The sequence below is a fragment of the Rhinoraja longicauda genome, chromosome 26 (assembly GCF_053455715.1).
Source record: "Rhinoraja longicauda isolate Sanriku21f chromosome 26, sRhiLon1.1, whole genome shotgun sequence".
Lineage (NCBI taxonomy): Eukaryota > Metazoa > Chordata > Chondrichthyes > Rajiformes > Arhynchobatidae > Rhinoraja > Rhinoraja longicauda.
The window spans coordinates 31,148,331-31,174,952 of record NC_135978.1 but is presented as its reverse complement, the minus strand read 5'-3'; the positions used below and the strand labels follow the sequence as shown (position 1 = coordinate 31,174,952).

The window sequence follows — 26,622 nt, the reverse complement described above, 5'->3', positions numbered from 1 at the left end:
CTGCTTCCACGCTGTATCTCCAAAGTAAAGTAAAGGTACAGATTTGGCTAGACCAAATTGAACAGCAGTAGGTTAGAGGGGCAGAATGGCTTCGTCCTGCTCCAGTATTCACACTAAGAAAGGGTTTAAAGTATTGCTACAACTTTTTTAAAAAGTTCTGTGACAATCATTTACTGAAAATAAAGATTTCAAACCATGATTTACTGATTGGGTTAACCCACTATATAGATTTTTCCAGCATTTCAGGAAATAACCCATCTATTGTTAAAAGATGTTATCTTGATAATTTAGTCAATATGTCCCGTCCGTCGAGATGCCTGTATTTTGTTACAGCGTTACAAACTACATCTTAATTCAGCCATAAATTGCGAAGTGAAGGTAGAAATGATGATGTGTGTGTGGGAGAGCAATTGTTTAATGTTCCACGCCTGGGGAATAACTGAGAGCACATTTCAATTGTCCAGCATGGTACGAATCTTCTTGCATTCCGGTAACTACAGTAGTTTCATTGTACCAAAGAGAAAAAGCTTCAATGCATGCAATGTTCATTGATTTGTATTCTTCAATGCTTTGAAAATATGGAACTAGTGGTGAAGCAAACAAGCTGAGGGGTTTGTATTAGGGTGCATAAGAATGAATACGTTTATTGGCCAAGTATGTGCAGATACAAGGAATGTGTCTTGGTGCTTCGCTCACAAATGACAACACAAACATACAGTTAACAATTAAGAATAAAGCATAACCACATCAAAACCAAAACAATAAGGATACAATAAGATGGCTGCTCTGAGCTCCTTTGTCTCACTCAGATTTTTAAAAATGTAGTCGCTGTTATTTTCCCCTGTTGGGTAGCCCATCAGAAACCCAATTACCAGAAAGATGTGGAGGCTTTGGAAAAGATGTAGAGAAGGTTTACCAGAATGTTGCCTGGATTAAGGAGTATTCGCTGCATGGAGACGTTGGACAAACTTGGATTGTTTCCCCTGGAACGCCGGAGGTTCATGTTCATAACATAGGAGCAGAAGTAGGCCATTCAGCCCATCAAGTCTAATCCGCCATTCAATCATGGCCGATCTATCTTTCCCTCTCAACCCCATTCTCCTGCCTTCTCCCCATAATCCGTGACATGCTTACTAATCATGTATCTGTCAATCTCCGCTTTATAAATACCCATTGACTTGGCCTCTACAACCATCTGTGGCAATGAATTCCACAGATTCACCACCCTCTGACCTGAATAAATTCCCCCTCACTTCATTTCTCTATTTCTATCAGGTTACGGGGAGACTTGATAGAAGTATATAAAATTGTGAGAGGCATAGATCCGGTAGACTGTCGGAACCGTTTACCCAGCGTGGAAATATCAAATACTAGAGGGAATAACATTTGACATCGTCGAACAATTAGGTGAGTGGGGCAAATTCTAGAGATGTGCTAGGTCTAGTGTTTTTTACACCGAGGGCAGAGTTTCTTGAATCCTGTGCCTGGGGTGGTGGGAGAAAGATGCAATAATGGCATTTAAGTGACTTTTGGATGGGCACGTGGATATGGAGGGATGTGGATTATGTTCAGGCAGATAAGAGTTGGTCTCGGCATCATATTGGCACAGACATTGTGGGCCGAAGGGCATGATCCTGTGCTGTACTGTTCTATAGATAGACACAAAATGCTGGTAGACGCAAATTGCTGGAGTAACTCAGCGGATCAGGCAGCATCTCAGGAGAGAAGGAATGGGTGACGTTTCGGGCCTGAAGAAGGGTCTCGACCCGAAACTTCACCAATCCCTTCTCTCCTGAGATGCTGCCTGATCCGCTGAGTTACTCCAGCATTTTATGTCAATCTTCGGTTTAAACCAGCATCTGCACTTCCTTCCTACACTGTACTGTTCCATGTTCTGTACACTAAGCTATAGATAAGTCAAAGTTTGTGGTGAAATGTTGGCAGGACAATGATAAAATGAGGGACTTGGAGCGTAACCTCATTAACAATCAACTGCACTGAAGCAGGTAAAGCTGTAGGTACAAATAATTTCTGTGTACTTTCTTATCCATCTGCTAGTTAATATGTTTGGCAAATGAAACAGTGTGTACTGCCTTCCAAAATTAGATCCATTGATGATTGCATGATTCAATGAACATTTGTGATTCAATAATACTTTATTGTCATGTGTACCTAGGTACAGTGGAATTCTTTGTACAGTGAAATTCAATGCACATAGTAGGCAAAGAGTTGACACGTATCTGGCTCCAAGAAAGATACAGAGTGCTCATTCTAGTCCGGATGATCCCTCTTTGTTCCCGCTGGCTGGAAAAGGTCATTGAGAGTCTTGAAGCACGGAGACAGGCCCGGTGGCCCCACTCGCCCGACCATGCCAACCAAGATGCCCAGGGTATGCCAACTGTCCCGTATCAACCGGGACATCCCGTATTTCGGGCTAAATTAGTTTGTCCCGTACGGGACCGCCCTTGTCCCGTATTAGTGGGGTTGCCAACTTCCTCACTCCCTAATACAGGACAAAAGGTAATGTCACCGCCCCCGCGCCCCACGTGACCTCACCCAGCCAGCGGCCACGTGCTCCCGCTCCACCAATGGCGGCCGCCATTGGTGGAGCGGGAGCACGTGGCCGCTGGCTGGGTGAGGTCACGTGGGGCACGGGGGCGGTGACGTCACCCTTTGTCCCGTATTTGGGAGTGAGGAAGTTGGCAACCCTAAAGATGCCCCATCTATGCTAGTCCCATTTGCCCATATTCCTCTGAACATTTCCTTGTCCATGTCTCTGTCCAAGTGTCTTTTAAATGCTTTTATAGTACCAGCCTCAACTACCTTCATTGACAGCTCGTTCAATACACCCACCACCCTCCTTGTGAAAGAGTTGCCGCTCAGGTTCCTATGAAATCTTTCCCCTTTCAACTCGAACCTATGTCCTCTGGTTCTTGATTCAAAAAACTGTACATTCAGATCATGCTCATATTTCTCTCATGATTTTATACATCTCTATAAGATCACCCAATAGCCTCCTGCGCTCCAAGGACTAAAGTCCCAGCCTGCCCAACCTCTCCCTACAGCTTAGGCCTTCAAGTCCCATCAACATCCCTAGAAACGATGGAGAATGCGGGCATTTGAGGGAATGTGATGTAAACTGTGCTGAAACATTTGGTTCGTCATATCATATCATATATATACAGCCGGAAACAGGCCTTTTCGGCCCTCCAAGTCCGTGCCGCCCAGCGATCCCCGTACATTAACACTATCCTACACCCACTAGGGAGAATTTTTACATTTACCCAGCCAATTAACTACATACCTGTACGTCTTAGTTGTTGCAGCTAAAACATACTTAAGAGTCAAAGGAACAGTGATGTCAATTGTGCCAGTGATCTTAGATGTTTAGTTGAGGTTAGAGATGCAGCAGGGAAACAGGCCACTCGGCCCACCGAGTCCGCGCGCCGACCAGCCATCCCCACCCACTAGGGACATTTTTCTACATTTATACCAAGCCAATTAATCTACAAACCCGTACGTCATTGGAGTGTGGGAGGAAACTGAAGATCTCGGAGAAAACCCACGCGGGTCACGGAGAGAACGTACAAACTCCGTACAGACAGCACCCGTGGTCAGGATCGAACCCGGGTCTCTGGCGCTGTAGGGCAGTCGCTCTACCACTGCGCCACCATGCCACCGTTGAGAAAAGAGAAAAAAAATCTAATGTAAATGCAATCTAATTGAAATGATGTTGCATCTCATAACTTGGAACTTTCCTTTAGCCACTTCTCTATTCCAGTTTGATTTGTTACTTTGGTGTAATCTGCATTTCTAATTTCTCTAAAAGCTTGAAGAGAAACTCAAAGAGAAGGTGGATGTGAGTCTAGCAGAACGGATTAACCTGATATCAGAAATGGACACCTTTAGCGCGTGAGTACAAACGACTCTTTATATGACCCGCTCCATTTAAAAATTAAATAGTTCAAAGCAGCTGAAGTCCAAATCTTAATGTTAAAAAAAATGAACGGCACGGTGGCGCAGCTGTAGAGTTGCTGCCTCACAGCGCCAGAGACCCGGGTCTGATCCTGACTATGGGTGCTGTCAAGTACGGAGTTTGTACGTTCTCCCCGTGACCACGTGGGTTTTCTTCGGGTGCTCCAGTTTCCACCCGCACTCCAAAGACGTGCAGGTATGTAGGTTAATTGGCTTTTGGTAGGTAAAATTCTAAATTGTCCCTCGTGTGTAGGATAGTGTTAGTGTACGGGGTGATTGTTGGTCAGCACAGAGTCGGAGGGCCGAAGGACCCCTTCCCACACTGTGCCATGAGATGGCAGGACTTTCATATGAAGAAAGACTGGATAAACTCGGCTTGTACTCGCTGGAATTTAGAAGAATGAGGGGGGATCTTATAGAAAGGGGTTGGACAGGCTAGATGCAGGAAGATTGTTCCCGATGTGGGGAACTCCAGAACAAGGGGTTACAGTTTAAGGATAAGGGGGAAGTCTTTTAGGACCGAGATGAGAACGTTTTTTTTCACACAGAGAGTGGTGAATCTGTGGAATTCTCTGCCACAGAAGGTAGTTGAGGCCAGTTCATTGGCTATATTTAAGAGGGAGTTAGATGTGGCCCTTGTGGCTAAAGGGATCAGGGGGTATGGAGAGAAGGCAGGTACAGGATACTGAGTTGGATGATCAGCCATGATCATATTGAATGGCGGTGCAGGCTCGAAGGGCTACTCCTGCACCTATCTTCTATGTTTCAATGTTTCTATCTGTACTAAATCTAAAGATTTATGAGGATGTAAAGTCTAAAGCAGCAAAAGTATCCTGAATGTACATTAGCAACTAGTGTTTAAGAACACACGAGGCTCTGATGCCTCTTTCCTCTTCTGGAGGAATGGCTAGTGGAGTTTGAGACAGATAAGTTCAAGATGTTGCATTTTAGGAAGTCGAACCAGGGCAGGACCTTCAGAGTAAATGCCAGGACTCTGGGGAATGGGGTAGAGCAGAGGGATCTAGGAGTTCAGGTAATGTGTAGGAGTGACAAGTGGGGTACTGCAAGGATCAGTGCTGGGACCCCCATTTATTAACAATATATAATAACTATTTAGACGAGGGAAATAAATGTAACATCTCCAAGTTTGCGGATGACTCAAAACTGGGTGGCAAAGTGAGCTGCGAGAAGGATGCTATGAGGGAGACTTGGATAGGTTGGGTGAGTGGGTAGAGGCAGTATAATGTGGATACATGTGGGGTTATCCAATTTGGTGGCATGAACAGGAAGGCAGATTATTATCTGAATGGTGTCAGATTAGGAAAAGGGGAGGTGCAACAAGACCTGGGTGTGCTTGTACATCATTCACTGAAAGTAAGCATGCAGGTACAGCAGGCAGTGAAGAAAGCTAATGGCATGTCAGCCTTTATAGTGAGAGGATCTGAGTTTAGGAGCAAGGAGGTCCTACTGCAGTTGTACAGGGCCCTGGTGAGACCGCACCTGGAGTACCCTGTGCAGTTTTGGTCTCCTAATTTTAGAAAGGACATTCTTGCTATTGAGGGAGTGCAGCGTAGGTTCACTAGGTTAATTCCTGGGATGGCGGGACTGTCATATGATGAAAGAATGGGTCGACTGGGCTTGTATTCTCTGGAATTTAGAAGGATGAGAGGGGATCTTATAGAAACATATAAAATTCTTAAGGGATTGGACAGGGTAGATGCAGGAAAAATGTTCCCCATGTTGGGGGAGTCCAGAACCATGGGTCACAGTTTAAGAATAAGGGGTAGGCCATTCAGGACTGAGATGAGGAAAAACCTTTTCACCCAGAGAGTAGTGAATTTGTGGAATTCCCTGCCACAGAAGGCAGTGGAGGCCAATTCACTGGATGTTTTAGCTCTTAGGGCTAACGGAATCAAGAGATATGGGGAAAAATCAGGAACAGGGTACTGATTTCGGATGATCAGACATGATCATATTGAATGGCGGTGCTGGCTCGAAGGGCCGAATGGGCTACTCCCACACCTATTTTCTATGTTTCTATGGAAGGAACTGCAGATGCTGGTTTAAACTAAAGGTAGACACAAAATGCTGGAGTAACTCAGTGGGACAGGCAGTCTCGACCTGAAACGTCACCCATTCCTTCTCTCCAGAGATGCTGCCTGTCCCGCTGAGTTACTCCAGCATTTTGTGTCTATCTTAGGAGTGCAGGTACATAGTTCCTTGAAAAGTGGTGTCACATGTAGATAGTATGGTAAAGAAGGCTTTCGGTACATTGACCTCCATCATTCAGGGTATTGAGTATTCTTGATTAGCAAAGGTGTCAACGGTAATGGGGACAAGACAGGAGAATGGTGTTGAGAGGGAAGGATAGATCAGCCATGATTGAACGGCGGAGTGGACTCGATGACCCGCAAAGCCTAATTCTGCTCCTGTGACTTATAAGCTTGAGGATAGAAGCTGGGATGTTGTTACAGTTGTACATTCCGTTGGTGAGGCAACATTTGGAGTATTGTGTTCAGTTTTAGTCACTCTGCTATTGGAAGGATGTCGATAAGCTGAAAAGAATGCAGAGGAGATTTGCAAGGATGTCACTGGCCTGAGCTGTAGGGAGAGGTGGGGCAGGAGAACACTTCATTCCTTGAAGTGTTGGATGCTGACGGATCAAATTGGAGCTTTATAAAATCATGAGGGGAATATATCTTTCTTTTCCACTCCTTTTATTCTTTTACCCAGGGTGAATGCACAAACGATTACCCAAAGTAGGGGTATCAAGAACTAGAGGACATAGGTTTAAGGTGAGAGGGGAAAGATTTAATAGGAACCTGAGGGGCAACTTTTTCACTCAGAGGGTGGTGGGTCTATGAACGAGCTGCCAGAGGAGGTAATTGAGGCAGGTACCATCACGTCATTAAAAGTCATTTGAACGCTACATGGATAGTAAATGTTTAGAGGGATATGAACCAAACGTGGGCAAGTGGGACTTGCATAGAGAAAAGAATAGCCCCTCTTGCCGATAATAGCCCCTCTTGCCGATAATAGCCCCTCTTGCCGATAATGTGAGAACTACCAGTTCTAGAGAATGAGATAGAAAGTTGGTAAACCTGGGAGGTGATGAGTTGTGGAGGTCAAGCAAGAGTTTTACACATCCAAGGGAGTCAAAGGAAATATTAAGAGAGTTAAAGAGTTTCAATTAGAATATGAGGAAATACAATGGATGGACATGTTTAGTTTGGAGGTACAGCACTGAAAGAGTCCTTTCAGCCCACCGAGTCCACACCAACCATCAATCACCTGTTCACACTAGTTCCAAGTTATCCCACTTTCTCATCACACTGTCACCTAGGGTTGCCAACTTTATCACTCCCAAATAAGGGACAAAAGATGACGTCACCGCCCCGCGCCCCACGTGACCTCACCCAGCGGCCACGTGCTCCCGCTTCACCAATGGCGGCCGCCGGGAGGCGATTTGCTATGCAACCTCCTTTAGGTGGGTTGCTATGCAACCTCCTTTAGGCGCCCTCCGGGCCTACACTGTCGGGGCCTACAGTGTTCGGGCCTACAGCAGCCCCCGGGCCTACAGTGGCCAGGCCTACAGCGCCCGGGCCTACAGGGCCCTCCAGGCCTAATATGGGACAAGGGCGGTCCCGTACGGGACAAACCCATTTAGCCCAATATACGGTATGTCCCGGCTAATACGGGACAGTTGGCAACCCTACTGTTGTCTCACCAACGGGTTGTACAACACACTGGAGAGCAATTTTACAGACTCCAATTAACTAACAACCCCGCACATCTGTGGGATGTGGGAGGAAGCCGGAGCATCCGGAGAAATCCCACACGGTCACAGGGAGAACGTGCAAACTGCACATACAGAAGCACCCGAGGTTATGATCAAACCCAGGTCTCTGCTGCTGTGAGGCAACAGCTCTACCAGCTGTGACTGGCAAAAGCAAAATAAACTGGAGCGCAGGAGGATGAGAGGTGATCTTATAGAGGTGTACAAAATTAGGAATAGATCAGGTAAATAGATCAGTCTTTTGCCCAGATTAGGGGAATCGAGAACCAGGGCACAGAGGTTTAAGCTGAGAGGGGAAAGATTTAATAGGAACCTGAGGGATAACTTATTTATACAAAGGGTGGTGGGTGTACGGAACGAGCTGCCAGAGGAGGTCGTTGAGGCTGGTACAATCATAACATTCAAAAGACAATTGGACAGGTACATAGATAGGACAGGTTTAGAGGGATGTGAGCAGATGGGACTCGTGTAGATGGGGCATGTTGATCGGTTGTGGGCCGTGGGACCTGTTTCCGTTTTGTATGAATCTATGAAATTGCTTGGATGGTTACTTTCTGCTCATGATAAGCTTATTTTTACAGCAACTGGAATCTAATCATAGTCTGCTCGTTGTTATTTATAACTGAAAAGCACTGTACTGAAATTGTTTTGGAGCCAGATCAGCAGCTAAAATTTGCTGATGACAGCTTATTGGTATTCGCGATTGAAGGCATTGTTTTGCTGAGCATGCCATTTATCTTGATAGGACGACACTCTTCATTCTAAGGCAGTGGGGCTTTTGCTTGTTTTCAGTGCACCATGTAGTGATCCGGTCAATAAATATTGAGATTCCCATTACTCACTGTTGTTGTCTCAAAACATTGATTTTGAGACATGTTGTTTTCAAAACATTGATAACCGCCACCGATTTTCCGGCAAATGGTGGTCCGTTTAATCGGGACAAAATCACGAGACCGCACTTATAAAATCTCCCCAGAGTCCTCCCGAAACCTAGGCCGGGTGAGGCGGCCGATCTCGACCTCATCGGGACTTCCGCGGCCGATTGCCGGGTTGAATCTGCCCCCTGTGTTCGGGGCTCTGGAACTCCGGCCTGGCCGGAGCTGGCAGATCCGTTCCCACAGCCGACTTCCACAGCCGACTTTTGCAGGCCGGTATTTCCGCCCCCAACCCAATTACCGGAAAGATGTGTAGGAAGGAACTGCAGATGCTGGTTTAAACCGAGGATAGACACGAAATGCCAGAGTAACTCAGCGGGAAAGGCAGCATCTCTGGAGAGAAGGAATGGGTGACGATTTGGGTCGAGACCCTTCTTCAGACTGATCCACAAAGGCTCTGGAACCAAGGGTGCGGGAAAATTGGTGGTGGACCTGCACTTAATTATGTCGGCTCTGTCTTTCTGCCCAGTAATAAGACAGAATACTCCTCTAACAAAATCATACCATTTTGGAATAAGCGTTCCATTGTGGTTGTCCTTCAAGAGAAGTCTCATTCTTGATGCTCAAGCCATAACCTATTTCAGTCCAGGATGGAAAGTCCATGGATTACTGTAAGATGGTGCAAAGCCACAGCTATTTCCTGCCCAGTTCCATCAGTTGATCTGCCGTGAAAGACCCAGTGCCAAAATATTTCAACCGTTTGGAGTTTATGAGGTATAGTTAATTTTGCTCACTGCTGCTCTTTAGGGAGTAAATGGAATGGCACCAAACTAACGAGAGGTCTCGTCTCTGCCAAATAGTTTTGGCCACTAATGTCTCCCTTCAACAGAAGGGTGGTATGCAGTTGTTGCATTTAAAGACAGAAAAATACAATGCTCGATTTAATTAGCCAAGAACGGGTGATACTTAAATTACACCCAGGCAAAATATAGTAACAGACGTGAACTTCTTCAATGCATGTGTCTAGTAAGCTTTTCCAAGCCCAAATATCGATTATCAGCTCATTACTTATGAAGTTCCTGCAGTTTAATTTAGTTTGGTTTAGAGATACAGGGCAGAAACGGGCCCTTCGGCCCACTGAGTCCTCGCCGACCATCGATCCCCGCACACTTACACTATCCTACACACAAAATTTGCAATTTTACCAAAGCCAATTAACCTATAAACGTGTACGCCTTTGGTACGTAGGAACAATCCAGAGCACCCGGCAAAACCCGTGAAGGTCACAGGGAGAACGTGCAAACTCCGTTCAGACAGCACCTGTAGTCAGGATCGAACGTGGGTCTCTGGTGTTGCGAGGAAGCACCTCTACCACTGCACCATGGTGCCCTCCCCCCCCCCCATGTAATAATATATGCTGTAAACCTAAGCCCCACTGAAGGTAGACACAAAATGCTGGAGTAACTCAGCGGGACAGGCAGCATCTCTGGAGAGAAGGAATGGGTGACGTTTCAGGTTGAGTCCCTTCTTCAGACTGAGAGTCAGGGGAGAGGGAGACGTAGAGATATGGAAGGGTAAGTTGTGAAAACGAGAGATCACAGGGGAGGCAGATGAAGGAAGATGTGGAATGGATTATTGTTGGCTGAGGGGTCGGTGACAACGAGACACACAGTCAGTAAGAGTTTATCAAGACGGCAGTGAAACTAGTCGGAGAGCTAGGATGTGGAGGGATAGAGAGAGAGGGAAGTTGGAGAAGTCAATATTCATTCTGCTAGGCTGTGACCTACTGTAGATATGGAGTGGTCGTTGTTCCGGCCTGTTTTAGATCGTGCGAGCTCAAGCCTTTACATTTCACTTTATGCCGCTGACTGTGATGCACTGGATATGATTCTACAAAAGGAGGCTATTCAGCTCATTGTATCAGCGTTGGCAGCACTGCATCGCAACCCCAAACAATGCTTCAAGCCAAACTGTGGCCTTAGGAAACACAATACAATGCAATACAATATATCTTTATTGCCATTGTACAGGGGTACAACGAGATTGGGAATGCGCCTCCCATACGATGCAATAATTTAATTAGCTAGTCAGTATTAATTTAAACAACCCAATGAAACAAATTAGAACAGTTTTAAAACAGAATAAAGTGCAAGTAGGTCTGTGCCGGTTCGCTGTGCGATGTGACCATCCGGCTCAGGAGGACCGGTTCATGGCAGCTATGGCCCTGGGGATGAAGCTGTTCCTGAGTCTGGAGCTGCGGGCATAGAAGGCCTTGTATCGTCTGCCCGATGGTAGAAGTTCCAACAGACTGTTGCAGGGGTGTGAAGAGTCTTTGTGGATGCTGGTGGCTTTTCTGAGGCATCGTGTTTAACCCAGTTAGCCTAGCCCAGTTTAAATATACTTCCATTATTTTTACTTTATCTCTCCTTGTCACTTTCTGTATTTTTATTCTGCTTATTTAATCAAGGCATGTGGACATTCAAGTGACTAATGTATGAAAGGTTTAGAGGGATATGGGCCAAAAGCGGGTGGGTGGGACTATTGTAGATGAGGCATCTTGGTCGGCATGGGCAAGTTGGGCCGAAGGGCCCGTTTCCGTGCTGTTTGACTCTATGGCTCTCCATGGCTCTATTAGAGTCAGAGAATCATAGAGTCAATCAGCATGGAATCAGGCCCTTCGGCCCAACTTGCCCATGCTGACCAAGATGTCCCATCTACACTTGACTATTAGAGTCATGGATCATGCAGCACAGAAACAGGCCCTTTGGCCCAATTGGTCGATGCCAAGGAGGTTTTATAACTGAGGTAGCCCCATTTGCCTGCATTGGGCCCATATCCCTCTAAACATTTCCTATCCATGTACCTGTCTAAATGTCTTTTAAACATCACCATTGTACCCGAGAGTGGTCGGTATATGGAACGAGCTGCCAGAGGAGATGGTTGGTGTTGAGGCAGGTACTATAACAGCATTTAAAAGACATTTGGACAGGTACATGGATGGGAAAGGTTTAGAGGGATATAGGCCAAATGCAGGCAGATGGAGACTAGTGGAGATGGAACATCTTGATCGGCTTAAGGCCTGTTTCCATGTTGTATGACTATGATCTGCCCCTTCACCTTCCTACGTCAGCCCGTTCCATATATATGCACTACCCTCCGTGTGAAGAAATTTCCCCTCAGGTCTCTTTTAAATCTTTCCCCTCACATCTTAAGCCTATGCCCTCTACTTCTGTATGTTGTTGTGTTCAACTATGTCTGCTCTATTACTCTCACCCCACCCAACTCTGAATCCTCCTCCTCATCCATCCAGCCACCAAATGGAGAGTCGTATGTGGTAATGTTATTTGCATGGTCTCTCTCTCTAATGGAAAGAGCAGCTTCTTGAAATCATGGAGTTCATCTTAAAAATAGAAATTGTTGTAAAACATAACATTAACCAGCTGTTAACTAGCATATAACTAGATGTTCCTCTGAAGAGTTAGATAGAGCTCTAGGGGCTAGTGGAATCAAGGGATATGGGGAGAAGGCAGGCACGGGTTATTGATTGGGGACGATCAGCTATGATCCCAATGAATGGTGGTGCTGGCTCAAAGGGCCGAATGGCCTCCTCCTGCACCTATTTTCTATGTTTCTATGTTTCTAAATGAAAATTAGCATTCATAAATACTATAGTCCTAAAGATGAAATTTTTAGTTTAGTTTAGTTTAGTTTATTGTCACGTACAGTGAAATACGTATTTGTTGTGTGCTACTCAGTCAGCGGAAAGACAATGCATGATTACAATCAAGCCGTGTACAGATACAGATACAGGATAAAGGGAATAACGTTTAACACAAGGTAAATTCTGATTAAAGACAGACAAGGGTCTCCAACGAGGTAGATGGTAGATCTGGATGGTAGATTCTAGTTAGTGATGGGATGGTTCAGTTGCCTAATAACAATGGGAAAGAACCTGTCCCTGAATCTGGAGGTGTGCGTTTTCACACTTCTGTACCTCTTGCCTGATGGGAGAGGGGAGAAGAGGGAGTGACCGACCAGGGTGAGACTAGCCTTTGATTTTGCTGGTGGCTTTGCCGAGGTAGCGTGAGGTGTAGTGGAATCTATGGAAAGGAGGTTGGTTTGTGTGATGGTCTCGGCTGCATCCACAATTTCTTGCGGTCTTGGATGGAGCTGTTCCCAAACCAGGCTGTGATGCATCCCGATAAAATGCTTTCCACGGCGCATCTGTGGGAGTTGGTGAGAGTTGTTGGGGACATCCCGGATTTCCTAAGCCTTCGAAGGAAGTAGAGGTGTTGTGTTCCCTAAAGAGTTGTCTGAAGAAGGGTCTCGACCCGATATGTCACCTATTCCTTCTCTCCAGAGATGCTGCCTGACCCGCTGAGTTACTCCAGCGTTTTGTATCTATCTTTGATGTAAACCAGCATCTGCACTTCCTTCTTACGCATATATTAAATTGTTAGTTTGGAAGAACAAAAAAAAGTGACTTGCAGTAAATGGAGCATTATTGTATTTTATGTATTGCTGTTAAATGGTTTATCTTCCTTGCTTTGCAGAGTGATTTCCAATAGTATCCAGCTCTTGGTTCAGGACTTGGACGCGGCCTGTGACCCGGCATTGACTGCTATGAGTAAAGTAGGTGCAAACTCCTGATTAACCGGCTCCCAGAATTGATTTTGCTGGCCGCTGTTTAATAGCTGACGATGATAGTTCTATAAAATAAGGCACAAAGTGCTGGAGTGGGCAGCGGGTCAGGCAGCATCTCCGGAGGAGCAGTCTGAGGAAGGGTCCCCACCCGAAACGTCGCCCATCCATTTTCTCCAGAGATGATGTCTGACCCAGGTGGCGCAGAGGTAGAGTTGCCTCCTTGCAGCGCCAGAGACCCGGGATCAATCCTAACTACGGGCGCTGTCTGTATGTAGTTTGTATGTTCTCCCGGGACCTGCATGGGTTTTCTCTGGGTGCTCCAGGTTCTTCCCTCACTCTAAAGGCCTACAGGTATGTAGGCTGTTCCACACAGACTCGGTGGGCTGAAGGGCCTGTTTCCACGCTGTATCTCTAAACTAAACTTAACTAAATCCGCTGAATGACTCCAGCACTTTGTATCTATCTCTGAAGGACACGGATAGGTGACCTTTCAGGTCAAGACCCTTCTTCAGAACCAACCCGAAATGTTGCCGATCCATGTCCTCCAGAGATGCTGCCTGACTCACTGAGTTACTCCAGCACTTTGTGTCTGGTTTTGAACAACATCTGCTTGTAGCTCCTTGATAATTCTATTCCCCTGTGTGGATATCCGCTAATACCATGCGTCAGAAGGAACTGCAGATGCTGGTTTACACCGAGGATAGACACAAAATGCTGTGGTAATTTAGCTGGACAGGCAGCATCTATGGAGAAAAGGAATACAGTAGGTGACGTTTCAGGTCGAGACCCTTCTTCAGACTGAGAGTCAGGGGAGAGGGAAACTAGAGGTAAGAGGAAAAGGGTCAAAGAACAAATGGATAAAAAGTATGAAAAGAACAAATCCAAGCCAGCCAGATGATCAAGAAAAGGTGGAGCTCACAATGGTCCATTGTTGGCTGTGGAGAAGGTGATAACAAGGGAGAAACTAAGCAGACCGACAGTGAAACCAGTATGATGACCAGGGTGCTAGAGGGATGGAGAGGGACAGGAGATGCAAGTGTTACTTGAAATTAAAGAAACCAATATTCATACCACTGGGTGGTAAACTGCCCCTCCCCCACCCTTGTTGTCCCGCTAGCTCCACTGTTTGCATCCATCTCTCCCTGCGTCATCACCTCTTCCACAGCAAACAATGGACCATTGTGGGCTCCACCTTTCCTTGGTCATTGGTGCTGGATCTGATTTGCTGCCGAGAACTAAGAGGGTCCCGGCTGGTAAAGCTACTGCCACACAGCACCAGACATCTGGGTTGGATCCTGACAATGGATGCTGTCTGAGTGGAGTTTGCACGTTCTCCCTGTTACTGCGTGGGTTTCCTCAGGATGCTCTGATTCCCTCCCACATTCCAAGGACCGTGGCTTTGTAGGTTAATTGACCTCTGTAAAAATTGCCCCAGAGAATGGATGAGAAAGTGGGGTAGCATAGAACTAGTGCGAACATAGAAACATAGAAAATAGGTGCAGGAGTGGGCCATTCGGCCCTTCGATATGATTACTATCTAAAGTTGGAGTAGGAACTATTTAAAGTTGGAGAAGTCAATGTTCAACGGTATGAACATGGACTTCTCCAACTTTAGATAGTTCCTCTGTCCCTCTCTTCCCCTCCCCTTCCCCTGTTCTCCCTTTCTTTGTCCCGCCCCCCTGACATCAGTCTGAAGAAGGGTCTCGACCCGAAACGTCACCCATTCCTTCTCTCCTGAGATGCTGCCTGACCTGCTGAGTTACTCCAGCATTTTATGATACGGCATAGATCCCAACTAATCTGACCATCATAACTATCTCAAAACTTACTGTTCACTTTAGTAAAAGAAATTATTCTATTAAGCAATTTGAAATGTTTTGATGATTAATCGTGTACATAAATGCAAATATTATTCTGAGTAATTGCTTACAAATCCAATAGTGACACTCATTAAGCTGCCGTTGAAGTGATTTCTAGTTCAGTTTTATGTCACGTGTACCGAGGTACAGTGAAAAGTTTTTGTTGCGTGTTAACCAGTCAGTGGGAAGTCTATACATGATTACAATCGAGATGTTCACAGTGTACAGATACAGGATAAACGGAATAACATTTAGTGCAAGATAAAGTCTTGTAAAGTCCAATTAAAGATAGTCCGAGGGTCTCCAATGAGGTAGATGGGAGTTTAGGACTGCTCTCTAGTTGTTGCTAGGATGGTTTAGTTGGGAAGAAACTCTCCCTGAATCTGGAGGTGTGCATTTTCACACTTCTGTACCTCTTGCCTGATGGGAGAGGGGAGAAGAGGGAGTGAGATTCATCCTTATTTCCGCACGTGGCAGGTATATGTGAATGTCTTTGGTTAATAGTTCCGTTTAATGATTTTGAAATGTATCTGTTGTATTCCTGCAGATGCCCTGGCAAAATGTGGAGCATGTGGGTGACCAGAGTGCCTATGTCACCTCTATAATCCTCCATATCAAGCAGAATGTGCCCATTATCCGAGATAACCTGGCTTCCACACGCAAATACTTTACACAGTTCTGCATCAAATTTGTCAAGTAAGTGTTATGTCTCCTTCCTGTCAAAATTCACAGCTTCACTGCAAAATGTCTCTTTCCGAAGTAGTCTTGCATTAACGTTAAGCCATGCAAATGCGTTTGGGGTTAACTAGAGTACAGATTTTTTCATGATCGTGTGGAGGTCTTTCTATAAATCGTTCGCAACCTTGCATTCTGTGATTCTATCTAATGTTTTAATGGGCATCAAAGCCTTTAATGTTAAATGTCTCCTGTGCATGAACTGATCAAATCCTTATCCAGCTAACTTTAAAAAGGGTGGCACAGCGGTAGAGTTGCTGCCTCACAGCGCCAGAGACCCAGGTTCGTTCTTGACTACGGGTGCTGTCTGAACGGAGTTTGTACATTCTCCCTGTGACCTCGATGGGTTTTCTCCAGCTGCTTCGGTTTCCTCCCATATTCCCAAAATGTGTGGGTTTGTACGTTAATTGGCCTCTGTAAATTGTCCCTAGTGTGTATAGGATAGACCTAGTGTATGTGTGATTGCTGGTCAGTACGTACTCAGTGGGCTGAAGGAACGATTTCTATCCTGTATCTAAAACTAAAGCTAAGAGAGTGAAAGGAGTGGGAAAGGACGACTATTCTTACAGATAGAAAATGAGAATAGCAACAGATTCACTTCACATTTTCTTTGCCATAATCTCTGTTTAATCTAAAGCAATGTACTTTTAACTTTTAAAGTTAACTGTAATAAAAAAACTAGTTTCTTAAAAACTGCAGTACTTAAAATTAGTTTTTAGTTTAGAGATACAGTGCGGAAAGAGGCCCTTCGGCCCACCGAGTCCGCACCGACCAGCGATCCTTATTCCAAGCCAATTAACCTACAATTGTAAGCCAATTAACCTACAAACCTGCACGTCTTTGGAGTGTGGGAGGAAACCGAAGATCTCGGAGAAAACCCACGCCGGTCACGGGGAGAACATGTAAACTCCACACAGGGCACTCAAGGTCAGACTCTGTACAGACAGCACCAGTAGTCGGGATTGAACCTGAATGCTTTTATTTTCCGGTGGTTGTAGCCGGGATTTTCGAAAACAATAGTTGTGATTGCCATTTATTTCGTTTTAGTTTAGAGATACAGCGTGGAAACAGGCCCTTCGGCCCACCGAGTCCACACTGACCAGCGATTCCCGCACATTAACATTATCCTACACACACTAGGGAGAATTTACACTTATACCAAGCCAATTAATCTGCACACATGGAGTGTGGGAGGAAACCGAAGATCTCGGAGAAAACCCACGCGGGTCACGGGGAGAACGTACAAACTCCGTACAGACGGCACCCATGGTCGGGGTCGACCACGGGTCTCCGGCGCTGCAAGTGCTGAAAGGCAGCAACTCTACTGCTGCTCCACCGTATTTCTAAACCCTAAAAGTCTAAAAGTGTTGTCTCTCTGTCCCTCTGCTTTCTGAGTCTGTGTTCCATCACCCTGTTAAAACAGAATATTCCATGGGATTGAAACATAGAAGATAGGTGCAGGGCCCTTCGAGCCAGCACCACCATTCAATTCGATCCTGGTTGATCATCCAAAATCAATACCCCGTTCTTGCTTTTTCCCCATATCCCTTGATTCCTTTAGCCCTAAGAGCTATATCTAACTCTCTCTTGGAAACATCCATTGAATTGGTCTCCACTGCCTTCTGTGGCAAAGAATTCCACAGATTCACAACTATCTGGGTGAAGAAGATTTTCCTCATCTCAGTCCTAAATGGCCTACTCCTTATTCTTAAACTGTGACCCCTGGTTCTGGACTCCCCCGAACATGGGGAACATTTCTCCTGCATCTAGCCTGTCCAATCCTTTAAGAATTGTATATGTTTCTATAAGGTCCCCTCTCATCCTTCTAAATTCCAGCAAATACAAGCCCAGTCGACCCATTCTTTCATCATATGCTGAAACACCGGGAAATGTTGGTGAAAAGACACATGATAGTTCACCAACAGCAGAAAGCAAAGAATTTGGAGTGAAACATGAAGGAAGACTAGGAGCCCATCCTCAGTTCAGTTTTGTCGTCTGAAAGAATGTGGTTGCTTAGGAGCTGACGCAGCGTCGATTCATTCGATTGATTCATGGAATAGGTGTTTTATGAGGGAGTGGGCTCCTCTGCATTCATGTGGAGAAAGATGAGGTGACCTGGAGCAGACGTAGAGGGTGGCGATAGAGTGGATGCAGAGAGGCTGTTTTCTCCAGACTGGAGAATTTAATCCAAAAGTCCCAACCGAAAACATCACCTATCCATGTTCTCCAGAGGTGCTGCCTGACCCGCTGAGTTACTCCAGCAATTTGTGTCGTATAGACTCTACTACAGATTTAGGGAGTTGAGTTTATTATTGTCACGTGTACCGAGGTACAGTGAAAAGCTTTTTTTGGTTGCATGCTATCCAGTCAACGAAAAGCCGGTACATGATTAGAATCAAAGCTTCCACAGTGTGCGGACACAGGATAAAGGGAATAGCATTTAGTGCAAAATAACATTCAATTAAAGATAGTTTGAAGATCTGCTGTTGAAATGAAGATTTAAAAGTGGGTTAGACACAAAATGCTGGAGTAACTCAGCGGGACAGGCTGCATCTCTGGAGAGAAGGAATGGGTGACGTTTCTGAAGAAGGGTCTCGACCTGAAATGTCACCCATTCCTCCATTCCTTCTCTCCAGAGATGCTGCCTGTCCCTCTGAGTTACTCCAGCATTTTGAGTCTAGCTTCGGTTTAAACCAGCATCTGCAGTTCCTTCCTACACATTTAAAAGTGTGGAGCGATTGTCATGAATGATAACAGATCCACTTCTTGGACCAGCACACAAAGGTTCACCTGGCCTGGGATAAGGGGAAATATCTTGATTTCAGAGGAGTGCAAATCTATTTTTACCTAAGGCATGAGGGTGATTAGTGTTTGAATATCAGCAAGGTTGAAGTTATTGGACTCACAGATAATCAAGGGAATGGGGAGATTCATGGGCTTGCTGAGTTACTCCAGCATTTTGTGATACCTTCGATTTGTACCAGCATCTGCAGTTATTTTCCTGCACAACTCTTAGCAATATCATTGTTCTCCGCGAGGTCGTCAGCTTTGCATTCGTGCTCCAATAGAGGACATCTCAATGGCTGCTCCATAGTTTGTGGTTCAGTGCCAGGTTAGCCTCCTGCACTTCAGGGAATAAAGTCCCAGCTTGCATAATCTCCCCCTATAGCTCAGCCCCTCGAGTCCTGCCAGCATCCTGGTAAATCTTCTCTGCACTCTTTCCAGCTTAATGAGATCCTTCCTCTAGTTCCTTTAATATCTGAAAACCTATCAATCTCCGCCTTCAATAGATTAGGTTGGACAGGCTAGATGCAGGAAGATTGTTCCCGATGTTGGGGAAGTCCAGAACAAGGGGTCACAGTTTAAGGATAAGGAGGAAGTCTTTTAGGACCGAGATGAGAACGTTTTTTTTCACACAGAGAGTGGTGAATCTGTGGAATTCTCTGCCACAGAAGGTAGTTGAGGCCAGTTCATTGGCTATATTCAATAGGGAGTTAGATGTGGCCCTTGTGGCTAAAGGGATCAGGGGGTATGGAGAGAAGGCAGGTACGGGATACTGAGTTGGATGATCAGCCATGATCATATTGAATGGCGGTGCAGGCTCGAAGGGCCGAATGGCCTACTCCTGCACCTATTTTCTATGTTTCTATGAATAACTGAATATCTTGGGATTTCCAAAGATTCACAACCACGGTTTTCTCTTCTTTCTTTCGTACGTCAACTACAACAATTAAAAGTGGCAATTGGTGCTTCAGAGTACCGTAGTTGACGCTTTGCTGGAAATGTTGCCAGTTCCGTAGAACTCCCCAGGGTGGACGACAAGGACGTGAAGCAGCTCCCACTCCGACCACTCTCTCGGCCCAAAATGGCCGACTGCTTGTTTTGAGACGATGACCTCTGCATTTAGACATCTGGTCCATGAAATATCAACATTACATCTGCTCTGTCAGGCACATGTGGCCTCCCCTGTTTTATGTATTTAACTAAGATCAACAAGACAGTGTATTTGCTGGTCATTCATCTCTGTGCTACTTACCACATGCAAAGTCTACAGAGTACATTTCTACATAACAATGATGACTCATTGCATGCAAAGTTTACCTAAATTTAGTTTAGAGATTTAGAGATGCAGTGCGGAAACAGGCCCTTCGGCCCACCGAGTCCGCGCCGACCAGCAGTCCCTGTACTAGCACTATCCTACACACTAAGGACAATTTACAATCTTTACCGATGCCAATTAACCTACAAACCTGTATTATTTGGAATGTGGGAGGAAACTGGAGCACTTGGGGAAAACCCACGAACTCCGTACAGACAGGCCACCAGGGGGCGCCGCACGATGGCTGCCTCGCCAACAGTCTGTCTCCTTTTCAAACTCTTTTTGTTATTTTTGGTAAGTTTTAAAAGTTTGTGTAAATGTTCTCTGGTTTGTTTTATGTGGGGGGTGTGAGAGGGGGTCGGGGGAAACCATTTTTCAATCTCTTACCTTGCCAGAGATGCGATTGTTTTCCGGATCGTATCTCTGGTCGCTCTGCGGCCTAACATCACGGAGCTGGAGGTCTTGCCTGGGACTGACCTTGAGTCCCCGCGGGGGCGTGGACATCATCTGAACCTGCAATCCCTTGCCTGGTATCGACGCTCCAACGCAGCCTGTGGACTTTAACACCAGAGCTCACAGTCTCGGGTTGAGACCGACCAGTCAGGAGCTCCAAAAGCTGCACGAGGTTCGACTGGTCCTGACCCGGAGTAGATCGCCGGCACGGGAGAGCTGAGATCCCCCCCCCCCGATGAAGGAGCTTGATCCCCCGATGAGGAAGGCCCACCGCCGGCTACGGGAGTCAAGATCATCCCGTCAACGGAAGGTTAGGGCCCCCGACCCTTGGAGGACAAAGAAGGGAAAGATTTAATTGTTTTTCACCTTCTATCACAGTAAGGAATGGAGGAGTCACTGTGGTGGATGTTTATGTTAGAATGTATTTTGTGTATCCTGTTGCTTTTTACTGTTATGACTGTATGGCAAATGAAGTTCCTTGTATGTTGCAAAACATACTTGGCTTATAAAGTTTTATTGTGATTGTGATTGTGTGACCTGTAGTCAGGATCGAACCCAAGTCTCTGGCGCTGTAAGGCAAAAATTCTACCGCTGCACCGCCTTGATGTTTAGAGATGCAGCAAGGAAGCAGGCCCATTGAGTGTACACTGCCCATCGATCACCCATTCACATTGGTTCTATGTTATCCCACCTTCTCATCCACTCCTTAAACTCCTGTCCCACTGAGGCGATTTTCTAGACGACTACAGGCGACTAAGCTTCGCCATGCGGTGGCCGTGGTGTCGCCTGTACGGTCGTGAGTCGTCTCCAAAGAGTCGTAGCGCCTTTCTGGTCGCCGCTGGATTTTCAGAATGCTGAAAAATTGTGGCGACAGTGGGTTTGACTCCAATGAGCGTAGCTTGACGTCTCCTGACGTGGGCGCTGTCGTAGGTTGTCACCAGGTGACGTAGGTTGTCGCCGGTGCTGACTTCGGTGAATTCCATTGGCGACTACCTACGTCAACCGGCGACAGGTAACGGCGTCAAAACCGGAGGCCAAAATGAAGTGAATTGTCTTCAGTTGTCGCCGACACGGTTGTAGCTTGTCGTAGCTTGACGCGGGTGGACGTAGGTTGACTTCGGTTGTCGTAGGTTGTCATCTGTGTGGTCGTAGATTAGAAACATAGAAACATAGAAAGTAGGTGCAGGTGGAGGCCATTCGGCCCTTCGAGCCAGCACCGCCATTCGTTGTGTTCATGGCTGATCGTCCACAATCAATAACCCGTGCCTGCCTTCTCCCCATATCCCTTGATTCCATTAGTCCCTAGAGCTCTATCTAACTCTCGCTTAAATCCATCCAGTGATTTGTCTGCAGCCGCCATTGGTGGAGCGGGAGCACATGGCCGCTGGCTGGGTGAGGTCACGTGGGGCACGGGGCAGTGTCCCGTATTTGGGTGTGAGGAAGTTGGCAACCGTACATATGCCTCAATTTGGACTGACTATACTTAACCAAATCTTTTACGTAAATTAACGTAAAGTATTATACCTGAAAAAAATCCAATTGACCTCAGGCAAAACAAAAAGCACTGTTGGTTCGAGAATTATTTTGGATTCAGAAAGAAATCTGCATTTTGAAGCTGTCAGCAATTGATCAGCCTCAGCCAGCAACTAGATTCCCCAGGGAACTCTTAAGAATAAGAAAGAACTGTTTTAGCACAGTGTCCAGTAGCTACTGTTTGAGTCATTCTGTGGCTGCCTACCAGTCCAGTTTCAAATGCTTGCTCTACGCTGAGCATCTCCTGCATGTACACGGTGCACACTGTTCAGAGTGAGATTGACTTTATACCAGATGTGGGGTTAGAAATGCGAGCATACTTCGCATATTTCCATACTTAGGAAATCATTGTTATCCAGCTGGATCAATTCCTGCTTTTCTTTTTCTTTTTCCAGCATCATACAAATATAATATTACGTTTATAGTTCTACAAATATAATATTGCCAGCTCACTAAATGTGATCGCACAGGTCCATCACCGATGTTCTGGCCTTGGTTCCAGCGGCCTCTGGGGTCCGCAAAGTCAGCCGCGGAAGTCGGCTGTGGGAACGGATCTGCCGGCTCCGGCCTGGCCGAGTTCCAGAGCCCCGGCCGCAGGGGGGCAAATTGGACCCACCGATCGGCCGCAGAAGTCCCAATGAGGTCGGGATCGGCCGTCTCACCCGGCCCTGGCACCACATTTGCAGGGGAACTTCCAGGGGGATTTCAAGTGCGTTCTCGTAGTTTTGTCTGGATTAAAAGAGGTGCTGAACCACCAGTTGTCGGAAAATCGGTGGTGGATCTATAGGTTTAGTGTAGACCTATATGAACCTAGTGGTCATTCTCCCTTTCTGCAAAGCTGTCTTATCTCACATCTCACTCACCGGTGCATTTCTAGATATGTCAACAAACATCAGCTTTGCATATTACACACCCATTGTTGCTTTCACTTGCAATCTCTCTGGTAATTTAGTTTAGTTTAGTGATACAGCACGGAACAGGTCCTTTGGCCCACCGAGTCCACGCCGCCCAGCGATCTCTGCACACAAGTGCTGTCAGGCAGCATCTTTGGAGGACATGGATAGGCAATGTTTTGGGTTGGGACCCTGCTTCAGAATGGTGTGTCATGCAGATAAGATGCTGAATAGCTCAGTCAGAATGTGATTGTTAAATGATTAGTGTAAATAGAGATAGGAATCAGCTTTCACCACTGGCTTCAGTGTCCCTGTATCACCGTCCAGCAGCCGATACGGGACATGAACAAGTGTGAGTGAGGTACAAGTTTGAATTTGAGCCCCGCACCTCCCCGTGACTACATTTTAATTTAGTTTAAAGATACCCCGCGGAAACAGGCCCTTCGTCCCACTGAGTCCACGCCGACAAGCGATCACCTGTACACTGACACTATCCTACACACGAGAGACAATTTACAATTTTAACCAAAGCCAATTGGGATGGGAGGAAATCGGAGCACCCGGAGAGAACTCACACGGTCACAGGGAAAACGTACAAACTTCATACAGACAGCTCCGTACAAACATAGAAGCTTCCTTGCGTTTATCATTGAAAGATAGCACCACTTGCGAAGCCCCAGATTGCCGATCAGTTTCATTTCTGCAAAGCCTTGAAATCGTATGGCTGTGTGACATACGCATGTACCCATCTATTGATAATCTTTCCTCTATCATATCATATCATATATATACAGCCGGAAACAGGCCTTTTCGGCCCTCCAAGTCCGTGCCGCCCAGTGATCCCCGTACATTAACACTATCCTACACCCACTAGGGACAATTTTTACATTTACCCAGCCAATTAACCTACATACCTGTACGTCTCTGGCTTCACATTTAGCACTACTTCTCTCCTTATCTCACTACCTTTTTCTTTTCATCTCTGCCCTTTGTTCCACTATCTACCAATCCAAATCCCCTCTCACCTGTATCCACCTATCACTCGCCAAACTTTCTGCTACCCCCGCCTCCCTTCCAGCGTTCTTACCCCCACCCCCCTATAACCGGTTTGAAGAAGGGGCCCAAAATATGCAAAGGTCTTCTGCAGAATTACATACAATTCTGAATATAAGATGGATCTTCAATTGATATCAGACTCGGTGAACCTGTCAGCTCTTTGTATGGTACACCATACCATTTCTAAATCTGCAGCTATTTCTCTCTGCCTGGGACCTTTATGTTGTTATCATGGCATTTGTTATAGAGTGTCATATTGCTTAACTATTGAGAGAATTGTTGTCTGAATCTGAATTCAGTGGAATCTGCTGATGAAATTGTAGTATCGGTTCAAATAGAGTTGAGGAACACAAGTGCTGGAATCACTTCCAGAACCACACAAATCCGACAGTTCAGGGTTGGAGGACCGTTTTAATTCCTTTTGGGTTTGTGCAAAACTCTCGACGGAAGAAACTTGTAGGATCAAATAACATTTTAGTTTAGTTTAGAGATACAGCGTGGAAACAGGCCCTTCGGCCCCACCGAGTCCACGCCGACCATCGATCACCCTTACACTAGTTCTGTCCTACACACCGGGAACAATTTACAGAAACCAATTAACCTACAAACCTGTACGTCTTTGGGATGTGGGAGGAAACTGGAGTGCCCACGTGGTCACAGGGAGAACGTACAAACTCCGTACAGACAGCTCCCTAGGTAAGGAAGGAACCTGGGTCTCTGGCGCTGTGAGGCAGCAACTCTACCGCTGCGCCACCGTGACGCACTAATTTCTTATCCGAAGACATCTTGTACATTCTTCAAAAGATGGAATTCTGTTCTAGTGAAATGAGACCTATTTTTAATGTCCTAAAGCTTTAATAAGCTTACTTAAGAAAAACATGGAATAGATAGGGTGAATACCCAGAGTAGGGGAGTCAAGAACCAGAGAACAAATGTTTAAGGTGAGCGATTTAAGGGGAAAGATTTAATAGGAACCTAAGGTGTAACCTTTTCATACAGAGGGTGGTGGGTATATGGAACGAGCTGCCAGAGGAGGTAATAGAGGCAGGTATTATAACAATAAAAGATATTTGGACCGAAACATGACAGGAAAGGGTCAAAGAGATATGGGCCAAATGAGGGTAGGTGGGACTGGCGTAGATGGGGCATCCTGGTTGGCATGGACAAGCTGGGCCCAAGGGCTTGTTTATGTGTTGTGTGACTCTATGACTAGGAATCAAACCTCTCAGGATAGGGAAACCTGATTCCTTATTGAACAGAAAGTCATATGTTTCTATTTTCACATGAGAAGAATTTTTAATGTAAACACTGCTCAAGATACGCCACATTTTTTCCCCAATTTTGTGCTTGCTCACCAGAGCCGATTGTGCAGTCAATTACTGTAAACGTTTAGCTATAATTTTCAGTTCAGATCTGTTAAAAATTAGTTTGCACCAGCCTGATATGAGACGGCATCAGGCAGTGTACATGCGGCATAGATTTCCAGCAAGGCTAGCTATTGTTGCCAATTTACCCTGGAGACTTTATCAGGTAATAACCTGGATTATGTTTACAGCATTGTTTCACGTTTCTGAAATATGGCAATGCATACATGTTCCACGGGCAGCCTGTTTAGACTTGTCCGAAGAACCTTTCATGTCCTGTTTAGTTTAGTTTAGAGATACAGTGCGGAAACAGGCCCTTCGGCCCACCGAGTCCGCTCCGACCAGTGATCCTCGTACACTAGCACTATCCTACACACTAGGGACAATTTACAATTTTTACAGAAGCCAATTAACCTACAACCCTGAACGCCTTTGGAGTGTGGGAGAAAAACCCGAGCCCCCTGGGAGAAGGGGGATCGTACAAACTCCGTACAGACAGCACCCGTAGTCAGGATTGAACCCGGGTCTCTGGTGCTGTGAGGTAGTAACTCTACCGCTGCACCACCGCCTGCTCAGGCATGTGTACGGTTATTACACATTTCAGTCTCAAAGCTGGCATAAGCAAACATTGCCATGGTTTCCAGGAGCCCAACATAAGCAGCAGTATAGTGCCAAACTAATAGTGTCATATCGCCACTCCTTACACACCAGGGACAATTTACACAGGCTAATCAACCGACAAACCTACATGTCTTCGGGATATAGACTTTAGAGGTACAGTGAGAATACAGGCCCTTCAGGCAACTGAGTCTGCGCTGACCAGCGATCATCCCGTATACCATTATCCTACGTAATGTTCCTTGAAGTTTCAAGTGCACTTGTAGAGCCTGAGACCCAGGTTCGATCCCAACTACAGGTGCTGTCTGTATGGAGTTTGTATGTTCTCCCCGTGACCTGGGTTTTCTCAGAGATCTTTGGCTTCCTCCCAAACTCCAAAGACGTGCAGGTTTGTGGGTAAATTGGCTTAGGTTTGTATACTTGGCGTACAGTGCATTCAAAAAGTATTACTTTGCAAAAACTTCTAAACACCTGTTTTCGCTTTTTTATTCTGGGGTATTGTGTGTAGATTGATGATTAAAAAAATTGAATTTAATCCATTTTAAAATAAGGCTGTAACGTAACAAAATGTGGAAAAAGTGAAGGGGTCTGAATACTTCCTGAATGCACTGTAAGTGTAAATTGTCCCTGAGTGCATGTCGGACAGTGTTAATGTGTGGGGATCGCTAGTCGGCGCAGACTCGGTGGGCTGAAGGGCCTGTTTCCGCGCAGCATCTCTAAAC

General features: G+C 45.9%; 1 protein-coding gene across 2 annotated transcripts in view; it reads left to right on the top strand.

The window, feature by feature from the left end:
• Window positions 1–26,622, top strand: part of vps53 (VPS53 subunit of GARP complex) — a 328,676-nt gene that overhangs the window by 226,782 nt on the left and 75,272 nt on the right. For both annotated transcript variants that reach the window (XM_078422197.1, XM_078422198.1), the window contains exons 16-18: window positions 3,830–3,912; window positions 13,200–13,278; window positions 15,697–15,845. In XM_078422197.1, the coding sequence (XP_078278323.1) occupies window positions 3,830–3,912; window positions 13,200–13,278; window positions 15,697–15,845 (311 nt within the window). The remainder of the gene's footprint in view (window positions 1–3,829; window positions 3,913–13,199; window positions 13,279–15,696; window positions 15,846–26,622) is intronic.